This window comes from Apis dorsata, unplaced genomic scaffold (assembly GCF_000469605.1).
Source record: "Apis dorsata unplaced genomic scaffold, Apis dorsata 1.3 scaffold_85, whole genome shotgun sequence".
Taxonomy (NCBI): Eukaryota; Metazoa; Arthropoda; class Insecta; order Hymenoptera; family Apidae; genus Apis; species Apis dorsata.
The window spans coordinates 254,879-274,925 of NW_006263383.1; the positions used below are offsets into that span (position 1 = coordinate 254,879).

A 20,047-nucleotide genomic window follows, 5' to 3' on the forward strand; every position below is an offset into this window, starting at 1 on the left:
AGCGCAATACTGTGTATACAAATATGCTCTTTCGTTTTTTCGTCTAGGTTTGAAAGTCACGAGTCTGTCTGTTTAAATTTTATAGATTTTTTTTTTTAGAATTTGTTAATATAAAATCTGATCGTCATTGGCCCTCGATGCTGTTATGTGTCACCGCTAAAGGGGAGCCACCTACAGGTACTTTTCGCGCGACGTTTACTTCGGGATTCGATGGCATTTAGATCGAGTTCTTCTAAAATCGGAGCCAGCTCTTCTTTTCTCCATTTCGCCATTTTTCTTCTTTCTTCTTCCCAGTCAGTTTTCGTATCAGTCATCAGAAACTGGAAGCTCGACCCAGATGCAACAATGTTGAGGAGCGTTGAAGTGGCGCTTCAAGGCTTTTCGAGGCTGATTTTACGCAGCTGTCCGTATTCCGCGAGTCCCGTTGCAACAGGCCACCCTGAAGAGTTACATGACCAAGAACAATTTCGTGTTCTTGTATCTGCTATTCTTTTGTTTGAATATTCAGATTTCGTTCTCGTGTCTTCGTATTCTACATATCATTTTCTATATTTATCTATTTATTTTTATCGCTCTTAGGAAACTATAACCTTTTTTCTCTTTCGATTCATTTTCTTCGTTCATGCATTTCCCTCCCACCCTTTCCTATCAACCTAGCTTTATAATTTTTAATTTTGAACGTTTTTTTTATTTTATTTTATTTTATTTTTTTTTTTTTTTTTTTTTGTTTCTCCCAAGGTACAAAGAAACATGTAATTATGTTTTCTCGTTACCTTTCATTTTTTTTTTTTTTTTTTTATTTTTGTTTTCCCCCAAGGTCAAAAAAACCATGTAATTTTGTTTTCCCGTTCCCTTTCATTTTTTTTTTTTTTTTTTTATTTTTGTTTTCCCCCAAGGTCAAAAAAACCATGTAATTTTGTTTTCCCGTTCCCTTTCATTTTTTTTTTTTTTTATTTATATGACGACATTTTAAATTGTCATACTGTACTCTAATCGGAGTCTACGTGCGCACCTGGAGCAACATGTTGGCGAAATTGCTGTTGGTGAACTTGAAATGTCGCTTATCGTAAAATTTCAACAAAGCCGGGCTGTATGGATGTTTATCTTTCAAATGTAGGTAGTGAACCTCTGGCTCCTGTGTTGTATGACCACATTCTTCACATACATATACCTAAATAGAGCAAATAAAAACAAATTAATATAAATTATTATTATTAAATTAACTTTCATATATTCATATGTTTTATATTATTATATTCATATAATAAATATTATCATATAATAAAAATTTATAAATTAAGGTTTTGATAACTATAATTGTTTTTATATTTTGATTTTTAAAATAGAGATTTGTCAATAATAAATTAATCAAAATCAAAACATTCATATAATATGTATAATGTATAATATAAAATATGTATATGTAATATGTATAATATCAAATATATTTTCATAATATAATCTATATAAAATATACTTTCTATATTCTATTAATAAATTTGAATATAAATTTTAAAAATAAAATAACTGAGCTAAAAATTACAGCTATTGGAAAAAATTTGGTTGTGTGAACAGACATATATATAACTTCACTATATTTATTAAGTGTATTTTCAGGTAACTTTATTATTAAAGTAACTGAAATGAACAAATTCAAATTCTTACCTTTGTTCGACGTTCCTTATACGCATATTGATGCTGAACACCATGAACTTTAAGACAATGACTTTCCAAGGAACATCTCTGAGTAAAGCTCTTTTCACAGAGATTGCATTTATATGGTCGAACGCCAGTGTGTGTTCTAGTATGCCTCTTCAAATCAAACGTATCATTAAAACCTTTACCACAGAATGTGCATAAATAACGTTTCACATCACTGTGACATTTCATGTGGCGATTCAACAATCGTTGCAGACTGAAATTTTTGCTGCATACACGGCACGTAAAACGGTTTGGATCGTCGTCCTGAAAAATGAATTTTAAATTTTCTTAAATTGTTAAATGTCTTTTATAACCTTGAGTTATATCAAACAAATATAATTCCATAAAATATGTAACAACTGCAAAAGTGGAACACTAATCGGGAACTAGAATCTAGGTGTGTAAATCTATAGCTTATGGAATGCTAATCTAGACAAGTTAATAAAATTATACAGTGTAGGGAGGAAAAGCGTCAAAGAATGATGTTTACCTTGCCAGGCGGAGGTCGAGCTGCTCTCTCTTCCTCACGATTAGCTGCTGCCTGTCTCTGACCCTCAATCGCGAGTGGATTTTTAATTCCGTGGCCACCGTTCACGAACTCCAACTGACAGTCACCAGGTAACCCCAGCTATAAAAGAAAAAGAATGAATTCTATCGGTATATATCCTCCTCACAATTAAATCGTTGACAGTGGATGAAGCACTCAATTTGATTGGCATTGCATAATCGTATATATGCATAGATTTTAATGCAGTTCATTCGAATAGTATCGTATGAAACTAAATTTTAGTTTTATATAAACAATTATCTTTTTGTAGTTTTCAATTGTCTATATGGCAATGTTTAAGCATTTTGGAATGTTATATAGAAAAATTAGTATGCTTGCAGGAAACTTGATGACAACTTTTTAAATTTTAATTTGCACAAATGAGAAACTAAGAAAATATTATGTTACATATAAAATCTTAGCTTTTTAATGAAAATTCCTTATTTTTTTAATTCTTATAGAAATATAGTGATTCTTTTATCAATCATTTAATCTATCATTTAATTTTGAATACTAATGAAGTTTCTAATCTTGCTTATAATGACTAACATGTTATTCAATTCTTATTTGTATTTTTACAATAATTTTCTAATCTTCGACAATTGTTTTACATCTTAATTCGAATGTGTTAAGAGATGAAAAAAGTTGTACGAGAAAAGACAAAGGAGAAAGAAGAGGCAAGCTTTCGAATTATCGAACAAAACAGTGCCATACAGATTCAATTAGTCGCATTCAATTTGCTAAAGAAATAAAGTATGCTTTTGCCTGTATCAATTTCGGGTGCTTACCCTTTGCTGCAGTACACCGACCCGTTGCGTCAGTGGTGGTTCTCCGGTTGGACCTGTTGATTGCACAGTATTTACCGATGCCGAAGATACAGTGGCTGCTGGGCTAGGCGCATGCTCCATTAAAGCGCAAGATGGCGACGTACTAGTAGAAGCAGCGTCTAACGAACAGCTCGCTGCTCCGGGACTTGGTAAACTTCCACCCACACTGCTACCTGAATCTAGTTCCAGACCTCAATATAATTGTTAAAACTTTAAAACTTTAAAATCACCTATATTTAAATAATTTGTAATTAATTTTGCAGTCACATTAATGTTTTCATAAATGGAAATATTTCAAAATAAATTAAAAAGTAGCATATAATTTTTTTGCCATATTGAATTTCTTAATTTCATTTCGTTCAATTTGTTTTTATGTTTTTATAATATTTTTAGCAGTGATAAAAAAAAAAGTATATAAGTACAAGAATATGACAAAAAATATAATAAAGAGTGATACAAATGAAAAAGAATAAGCAATTAAAAATAAATAAGAATACATATAGATATTATTATGATATGATATTATTATTATCAATTTCAAAAATCATCTTAACTATATTGTGCTTGGTTTTATTTTGATTTTATTTTTATCAACAAAATTATTATATGAATATGATGAATATATTCATATAAAAAATAATTTCAAATTATATCGAGATGTATAATAACTATAACCACTTATGGAAACATTATTGTTAAAATAAAGTGATTTGTACAAGTTGTTTCATGAAGAATGAAACAGAAAGAAGCGATATAAACACTAACCACTACCGGTGAAGCTTAATCCCGGACTGAGTAATCCTTGATGTTGCTGTTGATGAGGTGAAGTGGATGTTGTTTGTTGCTGCTGTTGTTGTTGCTGCAACTGCACCTGTATCTGCAATTGTTGCAGCTGTGGTTCGGATTGATGTTGATGATTCTGATTAATGTGAAGCGCGAGTTCGGGTCGTTCTTTTGAAACAGATTGATAACTCGATTCTCCCGTAGCATAAGTTAGTCCTAATTTCGAAGTGCTGAAATGTTGAGGAGCTGCCGTGTAGTGCCTGAACAAAGATGATTATTCATTTGTATTATTTAACAATAGTCAATGAGCAACTTTCGAATTCATTCGTTTTAATTCTTCAAGATTATAATTATTTATAATAATGTTCTAAAATAATTCTTTGCAATTTTTTTCTGAAAAGTTTAACGATTAATTTGTAATGTAACATAAAGCAATCATATTTTTTTCAGTTTAAAATTTAACTAATAGGAATATAATATGATAATAGGAACAGTACGTAAATTTAAAAATTGTTATTTTAAATCATTCATAATTAAACTTATCAATTTAAACAAAAATTATTTACTTCTTGATTTCAAATTAGTTTAACTTGTCATAATAATTTAATTAAAATAGATAAAAGATACATATATTCGGATATATAAGTATCCGAAAATTAACATCCTATAAAATAAATAAAAATTAAAAATTAAATTATATTTAATTGTATAAAATAAACTAATAATTTAAAATAAACTTATTGTTTTCAATATTGTTTTGAAAATAAGGTTTTCAAAATTTGATATTTATTTTTCTTACACAATCTTATAGTATTACCAACCGAATTTTTTCTATATTTATATTCTGAGTCGATAGTCTTTGTTATTGATTTTTATGTTGATCTTGTAGTTATACATATATACAAAATATATATACATATTTCAAATACAAAAATATTCGTCGAGAACTAATCGATAATTGATTTAAATCGTTGTCCATTGGTTTTGCTTAACGTTTAAATATTATATGTATATGTAATACATATATTTTTCGAATACTGATTAGATAGAAAAGAGAATCAGGCTATTGAAAAAATGAAAATTCACATTTTTCAGATAAAAATAAAAATAAAATGAATATACAGTATACTTTCATAAAAAAAATTCTTTTCTTTAAATATTTTTATCAAATAAATTTGAGCAATCGATACATATCGCGAATATTTAACATAATCACACATAATTCGTTATTTCAACAAGTAAATAAAAATAGTGAAAATTCGACCACTATTTACATTGAAATATGAAAAATAATTAAATCTATGTATTATGAAGAATACTATGAAGAATAATTTCAATTAAATTTTATATTAAAAGTTTAAGTTTACTCACAATTGTTAATTACCTTTTTAATGAATTACAAACAAAATAAAGCAAATAGACAATTTAAACAAATCTAATAATAAAATTCGAAACGTATGATTACTTTACATAGCGCGAATCATATCAGATGCGCATTTTAAAAGCAGCTCAATTTTGAGATATATTATATAATTCATAATATTTACCTCGATGTATCGAAGCTTCTAGTCAAAGCCATGCTGTGCTCTGGGAAAGGATCAACACTTGGTTCTACAGGAGTGGTCATTTGTCCGTTATCTTGACCAATTCCACTTCCAGCTGAAGCTGGTGAATGTAACGATTCTTCTAAAAGATCATTGCTACCATCTTCGGCCGGTAATCTCGGTAGGAAGAGATCAGCAGCGTCACTGAGACTTTCTAAGAGGGCGGTATGGTCGGAGGGTGAACTAAACGTTAGAGTAGCAGTAAATTGAAGAGGATCCACCACTGCGCCAGTCACCATATCTACCATCATTCCCGTATCAGTCATGTCATATGCGCCATATTGACCGGATAATAGATCATTCGCTTGTATTTTGTACGGTGATAAATCTTCTTCCTCTTTCAACGTTAAACCGTACGAGGCGCAGACATTTTGCAATAGGGAGTATTGCTTGCCTTCTTGAGCATTATATTGGGAATGCTGTGAGTTCACGTCCTGCTGACCGGTATCGCATTCCATCCCTACTGTTGGTGATGGTGTCAGGTATCCATTTCCTGAAACGATTATTTTATTTATAAAATCTAATCTAAAAATCTAAGAATTATTTAATATAGAAATTATTTCTTATTGATTTTCGATTTATTTGAAATATATTGCCAATTATTATTCTAAATAATTTTTTAACTGTTCCTTAATTTCCAATATTATATGAAAATATTTTCATATACGATTTATATATGATTTATATGATATATTTTCAATATATTTAATATATATTATCGATTAATTGTATAGATTTTAAGCAAAGGTCAAATCAATACAATTTAAATATTGATTAACCATTGCAAAGTTTAATCAATCTAGTTAAAAGTATTTAAAATTTAATCTAAATATAAAATAATAAGTTTAAATGATAAAATTACTAATATACACATTCTTGGCAAATGTTTCAAAAAATATGAAGAACGCTTAATTTTTTACACTATAATTACACTATAATTACACTATAAAATTAAAAAATTATACATGTGAAAATATTAATTTAATTTAATTCATTCACTTTTCTTTATATTTTTATTTAATTTTACTTAATTAATTAAATCAACATTATATCCGCACTATTTAAATAAATATGAAATACGATACGAAATACATACGAAATATAAAATATTTTTGTATATGTATGTTTTAAAAATTAAGTAACCGTTGTCCGGAAGAATGATGTTGACAAAATATTTCAAGGATATGTCGTTGATCGAAATTAATAACACGATTCCTATTTTGAACAGTTATATTGACTGTATATCCTCTAAATTCCACAATAATAAAAACATTTCATTGAAAGTCGTACCTTGAGTACTGTTATACTGATTCGCAAAATTCGCCAGATTATTGCCGCCTTTAAGGGATTCGTAGAACGGCGGCAAAGAACCAGTGGGCGGTGAACTTGGCCCGTAATTTCCACGGCCACCGTTTCCTCCGGGATTCATTCCACCGCCAGCACCTCCGCCCACAGCACCACCACCTCCGCTACCGCCTGTGGCCGCTCCTCCTCCACAGTAACTGCCACTTCCGCCTGAATTCGAAGAGGAGGAACTGCCCGAGTTGTTGGAGCTGCTGTTGGACCCGGAACTGCCGTTTCCACCGGAATTAGACGATCTTCCGTGACCGGCGGCTGCGTGGACCACTTGGGGACCGGACAGTCTCATGGCCAGGAGAGGCCTGGCAATCGAGTTACCTATCGCGCGTGACACTTTTGCGCCTTCGCGGCCTCGCTCTTCGTCCTCTTCCTTTCTCTTCGGCACAGCGTAATCGATAGGTTGCTCCTGCAAAGATAACGAGTAACGTCAGCTGTCACGCATTTCTGAGGATTGCTCGGGACTGGCGGTATGGATTAACATATGTTCCTATTGGTATTCATAAAATTCTTCCTGGTATGCCGGCGAGGGGAAACGGGCGAGCGGGGCGGAAAAGTTTAGCCTTGATGAGGTGTTAACCACTACTGTTACGAAGGACAAACACCGCGAGCTATATTGATAATAATGGAGTATTTATAACGTAAGTGTTTCAGTAATCACAGAAAGTTATAATTTCAAAAACTTTTTTTTTTTTTTTTCTTTTATAACATTATTCATATTATTAAATAAATTCGATATTGAAATTAAATTTTTATTTTAGAATCGATTTTATTCAAAATTGAAATTAATTTTTTTTTTTTTTCTTGTTTAATAGGAATCGAAGAACAGAATCGATAATACATTTAAATAAATTATGGTTATACTCAGAAATTATTACGTTATCCAGAATTAAATTTAGAGTAAAGATTTTTATCCGAGGATTTATTTTATATATTTTTAATTGTCGATTTACAAACTTAAATCGTAAATTTAATAATTCAGTAAATGTATAAAAGTGCCAATTAACGATCATTTTAAAAATCATTTGAAATTTTGAAAAATGTGAATAATAAAATATAACTGTTGAGAGAGAAAGAGAGAGACATCAATTGCAAGAAACGTATGTAAAACGAAAAAGATATAATTACTTGTTCTGGTTCTTGAGTTTGTGGCACTTCGATCTTATCTTCTCTTCTCGATGCAGATTGACTTTGGGAAGGAACCCTTTGAATGACTGAGACCCGTGTGGGTGGTTCGACTCTAGGCGTTTTTGGAGGAGTGCTCGGTCTAGGCAATACCAATTTTTCCGATTTCGTAAGGAATTGTGTAGCATCACTAGAAGAGGGCGCAATTGGGGGATTGCTGTATTCCTTGCGCTCCGCCCTGGTTAAAACATGACCTCTGCTTCCATATGGGATATCTCCACCGAGGATACTCGAGATAAATCGTCTAGGTGGCGTATTAGCCGGAGTATTTGTCGACTGCCATTGAGGGGGCGGAGACGAAGCCGGACTGCTACTGCGAAGCGATTCCGGGGTCGTCGCACGATCATCATCCGTTTTCTCGCGATCTATAAATCGTATTATTATCATTATATATTGTAAATTTTTTTATATTGAATCTCTGATATTTTTTCCTTGCAATTTTTATCTTTTCTTATTCTTATTCTTTTTTTTTCTTTTCTTATTCTTATTCTTTTTTTTCTTTTCTTATTCTTATTCTTTTTTTTTTTCTTATTCTCATTTGTCTTTCTTTCTTATATTAATCTTCAAAAAATGAAAATTGTAATATGACTGTTAGATCTCTTTTGACTCTCTATAAAAAAATTTCTCTATTCAAAATAAAATAACAAATGTTAAAATAATTTATCCTATATAAATGAGTTATTATTCGAATAATATTGTTTGAGATAGAGTAATAAACAAATAAATTAAAAGTTTCGTTCAAGTAGTTATTTGTTACTTAAGAATTTATTTTGATAACAAATTTATTTTTTATTTATAAAGAATTTATTTTAATTCTACTCGAGATTAGAGAAGATAATGCATTTTTTTCGATGTTCAAATCGTTCAGATCGTTGTTAAATTATTTCGAAATTTTCTATGTTTTCAAATGTATAAATATTAGATTAATGAACTGCTTAAAATCGGTCGATCAGAAGATCAAATGCCCTTCACCATTCATAGAAGCAATGATTTCTCGAGTGACTTTTAATGATAGCTTTAGATATAACATCGCTGATCGAGGACAAATTATGAGGCAGTGCGTGAAGGACGTGCGGAAAGAGAGTATAGCATACGGTACCTACGAACCCCCTCAAGGTTGCTCGTAAATTCAGCCATCCTGACTTTACGAGAATCCATATTGTAACCGTTTGCTCATTATTTATTCCAGACGCGTTGGACATTGAAATTTCGTCGACAAAACCGAACTAAATTTGCGAATTTTAATCTTTTCCTTCGTACAGATATATTCCGAGAATAGTTTTACAAGAAAACCGTTGGCGAACTTTGTTCGAGAAAATGAAAATTGCACACAAAAAAATTAAAATAACCATGTGCGTAAATAAATTCGTTTAAACTAGTAAGAATTTGTCACAAAATAAAGAAGAGTTATTAAAATGTTTTATTATAATTGTCTTATTGTGAGTATAAGAAAGTAAATTGTGTATTATAAATTGAATTATATCAATTATATATATTAGCTTCAAAATTTGATCAAACTTTGAATTGTAACATAATATGTAAGAATAAATAATAAAATTATAATATTCATAAATTTTCTGCAAATATTACGAAAAATATAAAAAAAATCTTTTATATCTTATATATATATATGAATATAGTAAATTGATTTTTTTATGTAGTTGAGAAAAAGAATTATTATTTTCTCAATATTATTTTCTCATCAATATATCTAATATAACTAACATATTACATATGAGTTCTTACAAAAAATTTTCAGTATTTAATATTTTTAATATCTAATATTTAATATATATTATCTAATTTAACGTAATATCTAATTTATATAATCTAACCTAACTTAATCGGATATAATAATACCTTTTCCAAGTTCTTTAATTAACTCTCTATTTCATTCAATTGACGTTCTCAATATCAAATAACAATAACCTTGGAAATACAAGTTAAAAAAAGCTACATATTCGTGCAACTTTCTATCGTTCGACGATCATATTTATGACGGATAAATGCGAGCGCGAGGAGCGCCCTCCAAGGACACGATATGGAAGGCAATTACACGCAGTCACGAATCGTTTGATCGTTGGGACGCGTTTAGTAATTTCTGTTTCCATTATCGGAGGCCCGCTTGCGTCTGCGTTCTCTTGACTTTGACACCGACTCTGTTTCGCGAATGGAGCACGAGGACATCGTGTCGGCCGGCGAAGCCATTCGAGCGTAAACCAGGAAACCGACCGCGAGGACACGCCGCTTTTTGCGAGCACGTGCGCGCCGAGTATGGGACCAGTCACGAGGAAAGCCATTTCCGCTCCTCGCTTTTAATCATTCTTTCAACGACCGATTGTAATATCTAATGATTTCTATTGACTTATGATCGGTCAATTATGAATTAATTATATAATTACTAAAATATTTACAAAAATATTCAAACACTGATATAATTTTGATTTCTGATATTCTATATTTAGAATAAACATATGTAAAGCAGTAGCAATGTTTTGCAATATTTTAATGTAAATATTCAAAGAAGAGTAAGAAAAAAGTTATAAAGATGAAATGTTGCAGAGATATTCGAATGACAAAAAATTTCTATAATATAAAAGTTTATTTGATAATCCTTTTTAATGAACGATAACAATTTTTAAACAATTTGATTCGTAGAGAATTATTTTTTATTAATGAATGAAGTTTCTATTCCATGATATTCCTATTTTATTTTTTTCAGATCTGAAATAAATTTTCTAAGAGAAGGTATACGATACTTGTCATATTAATATTTTCAATGACCTTCATTCTCGCTACCGCGCCGTTCGCGAAAGCCTTGTCCCCCAGGCGAAACATGTCTCCACGATCAGTGAGATTTCACAGTAATATCAAAGACCGTGGGCCAACCGTTTAGAGACCGCTTCTAACGACGCGTTTTTACGCAATACGTTGCGTCACACTTTCAAACCGAAGGTAACAACAGATCCCGCGCTCAAGAGTAACCAAAATGGCGGTTCCGTCCGTCCACGGTTGAGCAACCTTCGGGTAGAAAAGAATCGACCGGTGTACGTGAGATTCTCCGACCAAATCCCTCGAACAGGTCCGGGGCCGTGCTATAAATACCTGCGCAAGCTTCGTGACCGGTGTACCGATCTTTTTCTTCGTCTCGCTTCTTCGAGTCGCTTCTTCTCTCCCCGAAGGAAGTCCCTATCTCTTTTTCTCTTTCCATCCATTGCTCGCCTTCTTTTCATTTGTCTGGACAGAGAGAGGAAGAAAGGGAGACTATAAGAGAAGGAAAAAAAGAAACAAGAACCGGTACTTCGAGTCTACTTCGGCAGGAATGAGCTCTCTGCCGAGAGAGAGAGAGAGACTAGCGATGGCCATTCGACTTTACGTGTTGCGAGTTTTCGAGCAATTTAGCTGTACAGAGGATCCAGTCGCTTCGAATCCTTATCGCGAATCGAGGCTTCACGGCGGAGAGGAGGGGAGAAGGGGGAGGAGGAGAAGGAGAAGGAGACCGGTTACGAAGTCTTGAACGACTGGACGGACTCTCGGTGAACGAGAAAGATCTGATAGCTGTTCGAGCCTTGACCGTACGCAACACCCTCGTAACGTTTCTTCTTCTATATTAAATTAACACGATGTAAAACGTTCTATCATAAAATATGTAATATTCAATTTTTGAACGATCGAAACTTATATCGATTTGAAGTGAAAAGAATCTGATAAAAAAAATCTACTTCGACTCTACTTCTCAATGCTCTCGTAAGTTTCTTTCACATTAAATTAACTATAAAACGCTGTATTATAAAGATATAGCAGTATCCAATTTTTAACGATTAAAAAATTTGTATGGATTCGAAATAGAAAAAAACGATATTCAATCGTACAAGATTAATGAAAATCATAATGAATGAGAGAGTCAATAAAGAAAAACAAATCAAAAATATTAACAAAAATTAAAATAATCACATGAAGATCGGATGATATTGAGATGTGCGAGTCACTATGCAATGTACTATGTGCGATGATTTATTCTCATTGTCAATCCTGATTTCGTTCCATCTTACACGAAATATTCCTAATCGCAGAAACCGAAAGGTACAACGAAGATACTACGATAATAACGTTTCAGCGAGCGTACTGCGTAGACAGTTCCATTTTAAATGAGGACCCTGCGAACTCGATCGCTATAAAGATATGGTCCAAGGCAAGCGAGAACGTTCGACTGCCCCACGAGGCTTAATGTTAAAAAGTAACGGGTTGAAGAATCTACGATGACGAATGAGATGACGTCGTATATATTTTTTCTCGGATCAATTCTGTTACTAGTAATCGATACTAATACTATTGATTATTGATTTAAATTTAAAATCCCGTTTTGAATTAAATTTTTATTAAATTACATTATTTTTAAAATATACTCTTAAAGTTACGATAACTTCCACTTTGAAGGAAAATATTCGATTTTTGATCTTCGAATGCTTACATTTTTTATAAATTATTTTGACTGCAAATTATATGTGTTTTTCAAGCATAGTTTATATGATATATTTAATATGTACAATTTATAATTAATAATCCATAAAGGTACATTAAAATAAGTAAAAAGAATCTTTTGAATATAAATTTTTGTTCAAAAGTCTTATAATATTTTCCATTTCTCTTTCTTAAATTAATAATAAGAAAAAAGTTGATTGCGCAAACATTTACGATCTTATTTGTAAGTTTTCGATATTTTAACCAATATGCATACTTATGAATTCATTAAATCTATCAGAATTTAATCAATTAAATTTGCATTTTTTTATCTGATCAATTTACCAATTCTACGTACATTTAAAATACCTATAGAATGAATATAAACGAATAATATGAACTTTCTTACAACAATATAAAAATGCATTCATACTTATTAAAAAAAAAAAAAAGAATAAATGAAATTCAATTCAAAATGAAATAATGATTTTTCACAGAAACCTCATAAGATAATAATAAATAAAAATTATAAAAACCTTATATAAGTTTCTCAATTTGTTTCTCAAAATTGTTTTCGAAATATTTTTCACAAATAGATATCGCGTTAAGAGTCGTAGTAGTTAATCTCAGATAGTCACTCTTTATATTTTAAATAATTAACGATCACTCTCAACGCAGTGTCAATTTACAAAAAAATATTCTCACGAGCAATTAGAGGAAGTTCTAATCTGAATTAAAATTCGTATCCCAACATGAATAAACATTCGATCAAAAGGATGGAACCAGATTTGAAGTAATGTATTCCGGCGGGAGAAGCGTCGACTCGTCAGCCATTGGCCTCACGTCGGCTTCGTGGCTGGTTGTCCGCTCAATCGAACGAAACGCCTCGACTTAGCCGACCTACTTACGTCCGACCACTCCTTGGATCCTTTTTTTTTCTCCAGTTTTTCCTTTCCTTTCCTTTTGGCTACTCGCAGAGCTACGAACCTTCACCGCTTGCAACGTTATCCGTTTATCGTTTATTGCGTTCACACAGACATTATAACGCGGCCAAACAATACGGTGAATTTGTCTTTCACCGGCCGATTTATTCGTTTCTCATCCTGTCCGCCGAGAGATCGATAGCCTTCGTATATCTATGTAGTTTGAATGTGCACCATTACAATTTGTATTAGTCAAGGTCTTGGTCGAAATAAGGCAACCAATAGATTTGCTTATCAATTATGAATCTAACTCTTACAACGATTCAAAAGAAATTATTATTTTGGAAAAAGCTATTATTAAGTCAATGCTAATTTTTTAAGATAATTTTGATTTAATTTAAAGAAATTTTACACGTGGATCTGACTTAACAAGAATCAATTATAATTTATAAATTTTAATTTGCAAATAAATTAAATATATATAATTTTTAATTTTCTAAATTATTTATTTAATGATAATAAAATTTTTTAAATTTTATTCCATGCGAATTTAACATCGATTAAAAAAATGAGTTGATTCCAGCTTTCAATTGTTTAATTAATATACTGCCAGTGTTCGAAAATAAATCAATACGATTTCATTTATTTCTACAAAACAGTGTTAATCCTATTAATTCTATGATCGAGTGATACATTGAGATCTTTCAGATTTGGTATGTCTCTTGCAAATTTACATCATGCAAAAAATTCTGAAAAATTTATTAACACATCTTTAAATATTTACTTTCAAGCTTCGTGTCCAATCACATTATCAAATATTCAAACATCATTCATTTCTAAGATAGAATAATTTTATTCCTTTACTATAATTATATTAGTCTCCAAGAAATTTTACATTAAAATACTTTCCAAAAAATAGCATTTAATAGCATTTTAATGCGTGACATCGTTTAGTTTCCTTAATTTCCTGAAAGCCCTTTATGAGAAGGCTTTCTTAATGACACATGATTCACGAAACACGTAAAGCATTCATAATTAGCGCGAATCGTCATATACAACTTACGATTATAATAAAAACGATGCACAAATCATCGCGTCTGAATCATAGTCGTCGCGTCGACCGGTTGTCACGGATTTGATGCAAGGCATCGGAACAATGTCGATCGCGTTGTTATTCGCGGTACGCATTCTTTTCAACAGTCACACCTTATTGGTCATGCACGTGTGTCGAGTATAAGTTGGCGACTGAACAGAGTTGGAGAAAATTTGAAATAAAGTGAAACAAATAAATAAATAGAAAGCTGAGATATTAAATAAATCTCTATTCGAACATATCAATTCAATTTAATTTATAAATCATGGGCAAATATTTATTACTGTATGTAAATTAAATATTTATGTTTCATTTAATTGAAACGCAATAAGCATGGAAGAAGATTATATTCTGTTTTTCATCTCTTATTTCTTAGACACTGAAAATAGATTGAATATTTTATATTTTATATTATATACGGTGATATAACTTCAAATATATAATTTTGATATATTATATTATAATAATTTTAATGTATATTATTGTTACAAATATCATTTTTTATATTTTAATGAAATATAAAAATTATCCACTCATTTCAAAATAATATATAATTTGTACGAATTAATATTAAAATAAAATATACAATGAAAATTAAAATGTATATTTTGCAACAGTTAAATGGATAAAGTTAGTTCTAAAACTATTAATGTTACAACTTTTCTAACTATTATCTTTTCTATTATTATTATTATTATTATTATTGTTATTACAATACAATATTGCATTCTGAAAATTAGTTTTAATTATTATATTATATATTATCACATTCTTAACTTAAATCATGAAGAATAAGTTTACTGAATTAAAATGAAATAAAATTAAAATTTTAAATATTAATTCTTCGAAAAAAGAAAAGAAAAAAATGAAAACAGTGCTTGTACATTTTCCAACAATAGAATAATATAAGAAAAAACGAATCTTTGTCTCTTCAAAGATAAATAAGTGATAGGCGAAGTGTGAAAAACAAAATTGAAAAAGGAAGATCTTTTGTGGACAAAGACGGCTAGCTACGCCGTATATCTATGTAGCGTTTGCGTAGCGGTACCGTGCGTGGGTCGAAGCATCGCGAACAGCAAGGTGACACTGCACACGCAGCTATACGGTTGCCTTACGTAATGGAGGCGCGCACACGAGTGTCCCTCCTCCTGTCGTCCGTTAATTCTTCTCCGAACACAACGTTTCTCCCTCTAACGTACCTCTCCTCTCGCGGAGAACAACCTTTCTAGCAGTGCAGAACGGAAGATCAAGGCAGATCATATTTCGCGCTTGACCTCGGTGAAAAATCGCGATGAGAAACTATTGTCGCGATGAGAAAATGTAGAACAATGCTATCGTTCAAAAATCATGGGATTCCTAGTTAATAATTTTAATACATAATAATACTTCAATAGAATGGAATTTCATTTATTTAATAATATGTTAGAAGATAAGACAGTTTGAATAATAGAAATATTGAAAAATTGAAATTCGTTATTTTTTCAATTTGTATGTATTTCATTTAAAAAAATCTGTGCATTTCGATAGTAGATTGATTCTCACTATTTCTTGAAATTGCTTAAGAAGAACTTTTGTATTTTTTCATATACTGCGTCAAGGAAAAGTCGAATATCAATATCCTTTTTTATTTTACTTAGACTTATTCTCACTCTCGTTAAGAAGTGAGAATAAGTTTTAAGTGTGAACTAAAAATGCGATAGTGCCGATGATTCTTAAAACTTCCCTCGTTAATAGATTTACTAATGAATATTTTATTCGTATGCTTGAACTTTTCTTGTGAATTTTTTTCACTCAGTATTCATCCTTACTATTCTACCATTTTTAATTAAAGTTGTATCTAATATGTATTTCGAAATGTTCGAGAAGATATTTTTTTTTTATTTTCTTTGTGTCGTCTTTTTTAGAATAAATAAATTAAACCATTTCTAAATCTCTAGAAAATTTATGTAAGCTTTTTAATTTTACTTAAAATGTAAAAGTTATATCGAAAAATAGATAGAATATATTAATCAAGAGGCATCCAGTGAAATAAGCAATTTCACATAAAACAGAATTGTTATCATCGCATTTGATGCTTCTATAAATATTTTGATATTTTATTAAAATTTGTTTATCAACATAGAATAATAATAAAATAGAATAATAATAATTCATTAAATCACATATAATTTTACACTATATATATTATATATCGAGAACATAAGGTAACAAATGCAAAAATATCCATTTTTAATATGTGTTAAAAGTATCATCATAGTATATTGGAAAAATCTTCTTCATGAATAAACAAAGTTCATATTAGCATAATACAAAATACTCTTTCGTTATAATGAGATGCAAATAGCCTAGCTAGTTTTCATTTTTTGCTTACTTTTTTTCTATCGATTAAAGCGCATAGTCGCATCGAATTGGACGTACGCGTGAAACATGTTTTCAAGATCTACGTGAAGCCTTGACATTCGTTGTACCGGCGCATACGGAAAACATACATAACGTTAATCAGTGTGTTCCAGCGTAACGATTTACAAGAAACGCGCAGGAAAAACCGGTACGATGCTGTCTCGCGTTATTCGACCGGACGATAATTTCAATATTCCAAAGTGGAAAATTTTCCCCTCTTTTTTCTTTCCTGTCACTCACAATCGTTTCGCACATTAGTTATCGCAAAATCGCAGCAACGAGTCACGCTTGCGTCGCAATGTTTTGTTACAGCTCGAAACATTTGAGTCAAAAGTATTTGGAAGAATGTTTATTTTTGAAAAAAAAAGATGTATTTTGATTAAAAAATTATAAATAAAAAGATCTAGATGATAATTTTAATTTTTTACAATTATTATATCTATATATTTATAGTAACATAATATAACATTATAAAATTAATTGTTAAAATTATTCTTTATTTCAAAAATTTTATGTTTATAGAATATATACAATTTTTTTAGATCGAAAAGACTATGAATATTAAATCTAATAATTTACACATAAAATTGACATATTAAATACACTAATAGGCATTTAATTTCAGGCACAAATAATTTAATGAACAATTTTTAACCATCAGTTTTCAGTCATTAATTTATCATTTATATATTTTATATAAAAATTAAATTTTTCTTAAAAAAATGATTATTGTTAGATTATTGGTATTAGTATTAGTATTATTATAAATACTTTTCAAATAAAAAAAAAGATAATCATTCTGGATCTGGATTTTTTTTTTCAATTTCAATTCAAAAATTTAAAATAAAAATTAAATTTCGATTTATCTCTAAAATTTTCATTCATATCATTATATAAATATTACCCGAAATTATATCAAGAATAATAAAATTTGCAAACTGACATATAATTTTTGGATTTTAAATTTTCATTTATATCATATATTCGTATATTATCAAGAATAATATTTAAGCAAGATGTCATGATATTCGTGTGCTCGGATGGAAGATCGCGATCAAGTCGATATGCGATGGCTTCCTAATTACAGTGTTTGTTGAACGTAATAACACGAATCGTGAATGCAACCCGATTCCTCTCATGGAATATTGTTTTTTTCAATCGTAGATGGAAATGAATATCGCAAAAAAAAAAAACAGTTTTACAGTTCGGTTAAAACTTCATTTCATTTTGCTCTTCATTTCTTTGGTGAATGCACCTGCTTGTCCTTTACAGTTTCTGATCATTTCATTTCATAATTTATTTTAGAAAATCTTCAAGATTTTATTATCGTCAATTGATCAATTTCAATTATTTATATATAATATACTTATTTTCTTTATTTATAAGGAGAGAAAGTATTATAATATTAATATCTATTAATTACTATTACATATCATGTATATAATATTTATATATTTATTTGTTATATATTTTTTTAAATTTTTTAAATTACTTATTACTTATTTTTTTTATTTTTTTTAATATTGAAATTATTATATTTTTTTATGCATGAAAAATATATTGTTGATTTTTTACAGTGAATTTTTTAGTTTACAGTTATATTTGAAATTAATTGATTGTCATAATATTAAATTTAATTATTAATATTTTTAAATAAAATTTAATCAAATTTATTAATATATAAAATTTGAAAAAAAATTTGTGTATCTTTTTTTTTTAAAAATGATTTTACAAAGACAAAATATATATAGATATAGAAAGACACGGATTCAAAATATCGTTATTCGTTTAGCATAAAAGACAATGGAAGAACAGCATTGCACGTAGATTCAAAACAAACGAAACTGATTAGTTACAGGTGCAACCATGCATCTGCCTTGAAAAAATAAACTTCTGAGGAAGTTAAGTGTTATTTAATTCTACGATGAATTTTTCTTTCAACTTCTTTTTTTAAAGCTCAATAGATTTTAAAATTGTAAAAAATATAAATATTTTTATTTTTATATTACAATACAAAAATATTTTATGAATCTGCCAATGTTCCTCTAATTTACAATATATTTCACCTTGATATGAATATTAAAAAATTAAAATAAATAATTTGTGAATTATATGCTACTATATAATTTTAGTATACATAATTTTAGTTTCTATATTTTTAAAAATAATGCATATCTTCAAAATAATAATAAAAATTTATTAACATATTATTTTGACTGTTACTTATTAATAAATTGAAACAAATATAGAAATGTTTCCAAACAAAAACTATTTGACAAAATATTTTATTTTTCTCTATTCTAAGAATTAGTCCTCTTGGTCAGTGAAGCGAATAATTTCACACCGAACAAAGCATCATAATTTTCTTTTAAACGCTTGAACTTTCAGTCCCTCTTCGTCTTTCGTTCAATCTTTCGCTGTCGTTTTCTACTTATGATCCTCGTTATTGACAAAGATAAAACAAGGCTCGAATTTCGTTTCTTGCTTGCGGTCAATTCCGAGCTCTAAGTTTACCCAAGTAAATATTATGAGCATTAGGTTTTCTAAGAAGATATGTATTAATTTCTATTTTCAGTTTTTAACCAATGCGTAATAAAGAAATTTAATTTTGTAGAAATATGTAGCTTTATATTATAATTGGATTGCAAATATTAATTTATTAATAGAAAATATAAATTTGCAGAGAACTACAGAACAAATATAATATCCAAGAATATATCTATAATAAAGTTCTCAATATTTAAAAAAAATATTAATAGATTTATAGAGTGAAATAAATTTCTATTTAAATTTTATTTTTTAATTCCATTTTTTAATATTTATAAAAATATAAAATTGCTCAACAAATATTCTTTACAGCATGCTTGCAATCATGCAATCTTCCAATACTAATTTTTCATAAACAAAAGAATATCAATTGACATCTCTAATCATCAATATATCAATTATTTCATATTTATTTTTATCAGATAATCCATTACTTATTAATATTCTTTAAAAAAAAAACGGAATCTCATTATCGAGTTTGATCACGAATGTAAATTCTAATTAACCAACTAAAACGACTAACGAAGATAATCAGAGGTACGAGCATATACAACATCTCGAGGGGAGATGCCAGTGAACGGAATGAATGCCAGGGGAGAGATATGTCGCGTCGGTTGGCT

General features: G+C 29.6%; 1 protein-coding gene across 8 annotated transcripts in view; it reads right to left on the reverse strand.

The window, feature by feature from the left end:
* LOC102675898 (transcriptional regulator ovo-like) overlaps nucleotides 1-20,047 on the reverse strand; it is a 27,386-nt gene that overhangs the window by 233 nt on the left and 7,106 nt on the right. The window contains exons 1-10 of one of the 8 annotated variants that reach the window (XM_031508405.1): nucleotides 11,109-11,229; nucleotides 7,947-8,368; nucleotides 6,753-7,227; nucleotides 5,406-5,955; nucleotides 3,841-4,118; nucleotides 3,037-3,266; nucleotides 2,192-2,329; nucleotides 1,666-1,965; nucleotides 1,013-1,171; nucleotides 1-439 (exon numbers count right to left, since the gene is read on the reverse strand). In XM_031508405.1, coding sequence (XP_031364265.1) covers nucleotides 314-439; nucleotides 1,013-1,171; nucleotides 1,666-1,965; nucleotides 2,192-2,329; nucleotides 3,037-3,266; nucleotides 3,841-4,118; nucleotides 5,406-5,955; nucleotides 6,753-7,227; nucleotides 7,947-8,368; nucleotides 11,109-11,214 — 2,784 coding nt within the window. In that variant the 5' untranslated portion in view covers nucleotides 11,215-11,229 and the 3' untranslated portion in view covers nucleotides 1-313. Of the gene's footprint in view, nucleotides 789-937; nucleotides 1,172-1,665; nucleotides 1,966-2,191; nucleotides 2,330-3,036; nucleotides 3,267-3,840; nucleotides 4,119-5,405; nucleotides 5,956-6,752; nucleotides 7,228-7,946; nucleotides 8,369-11,108; nucleotides 11,230-20,047 lie in introns of those variants that run through there. The other 7 variants (XM_006611208.2, XM_006611209.2, XM_006611206.2 and 4 more) reach the window with 7 other exon arrangements.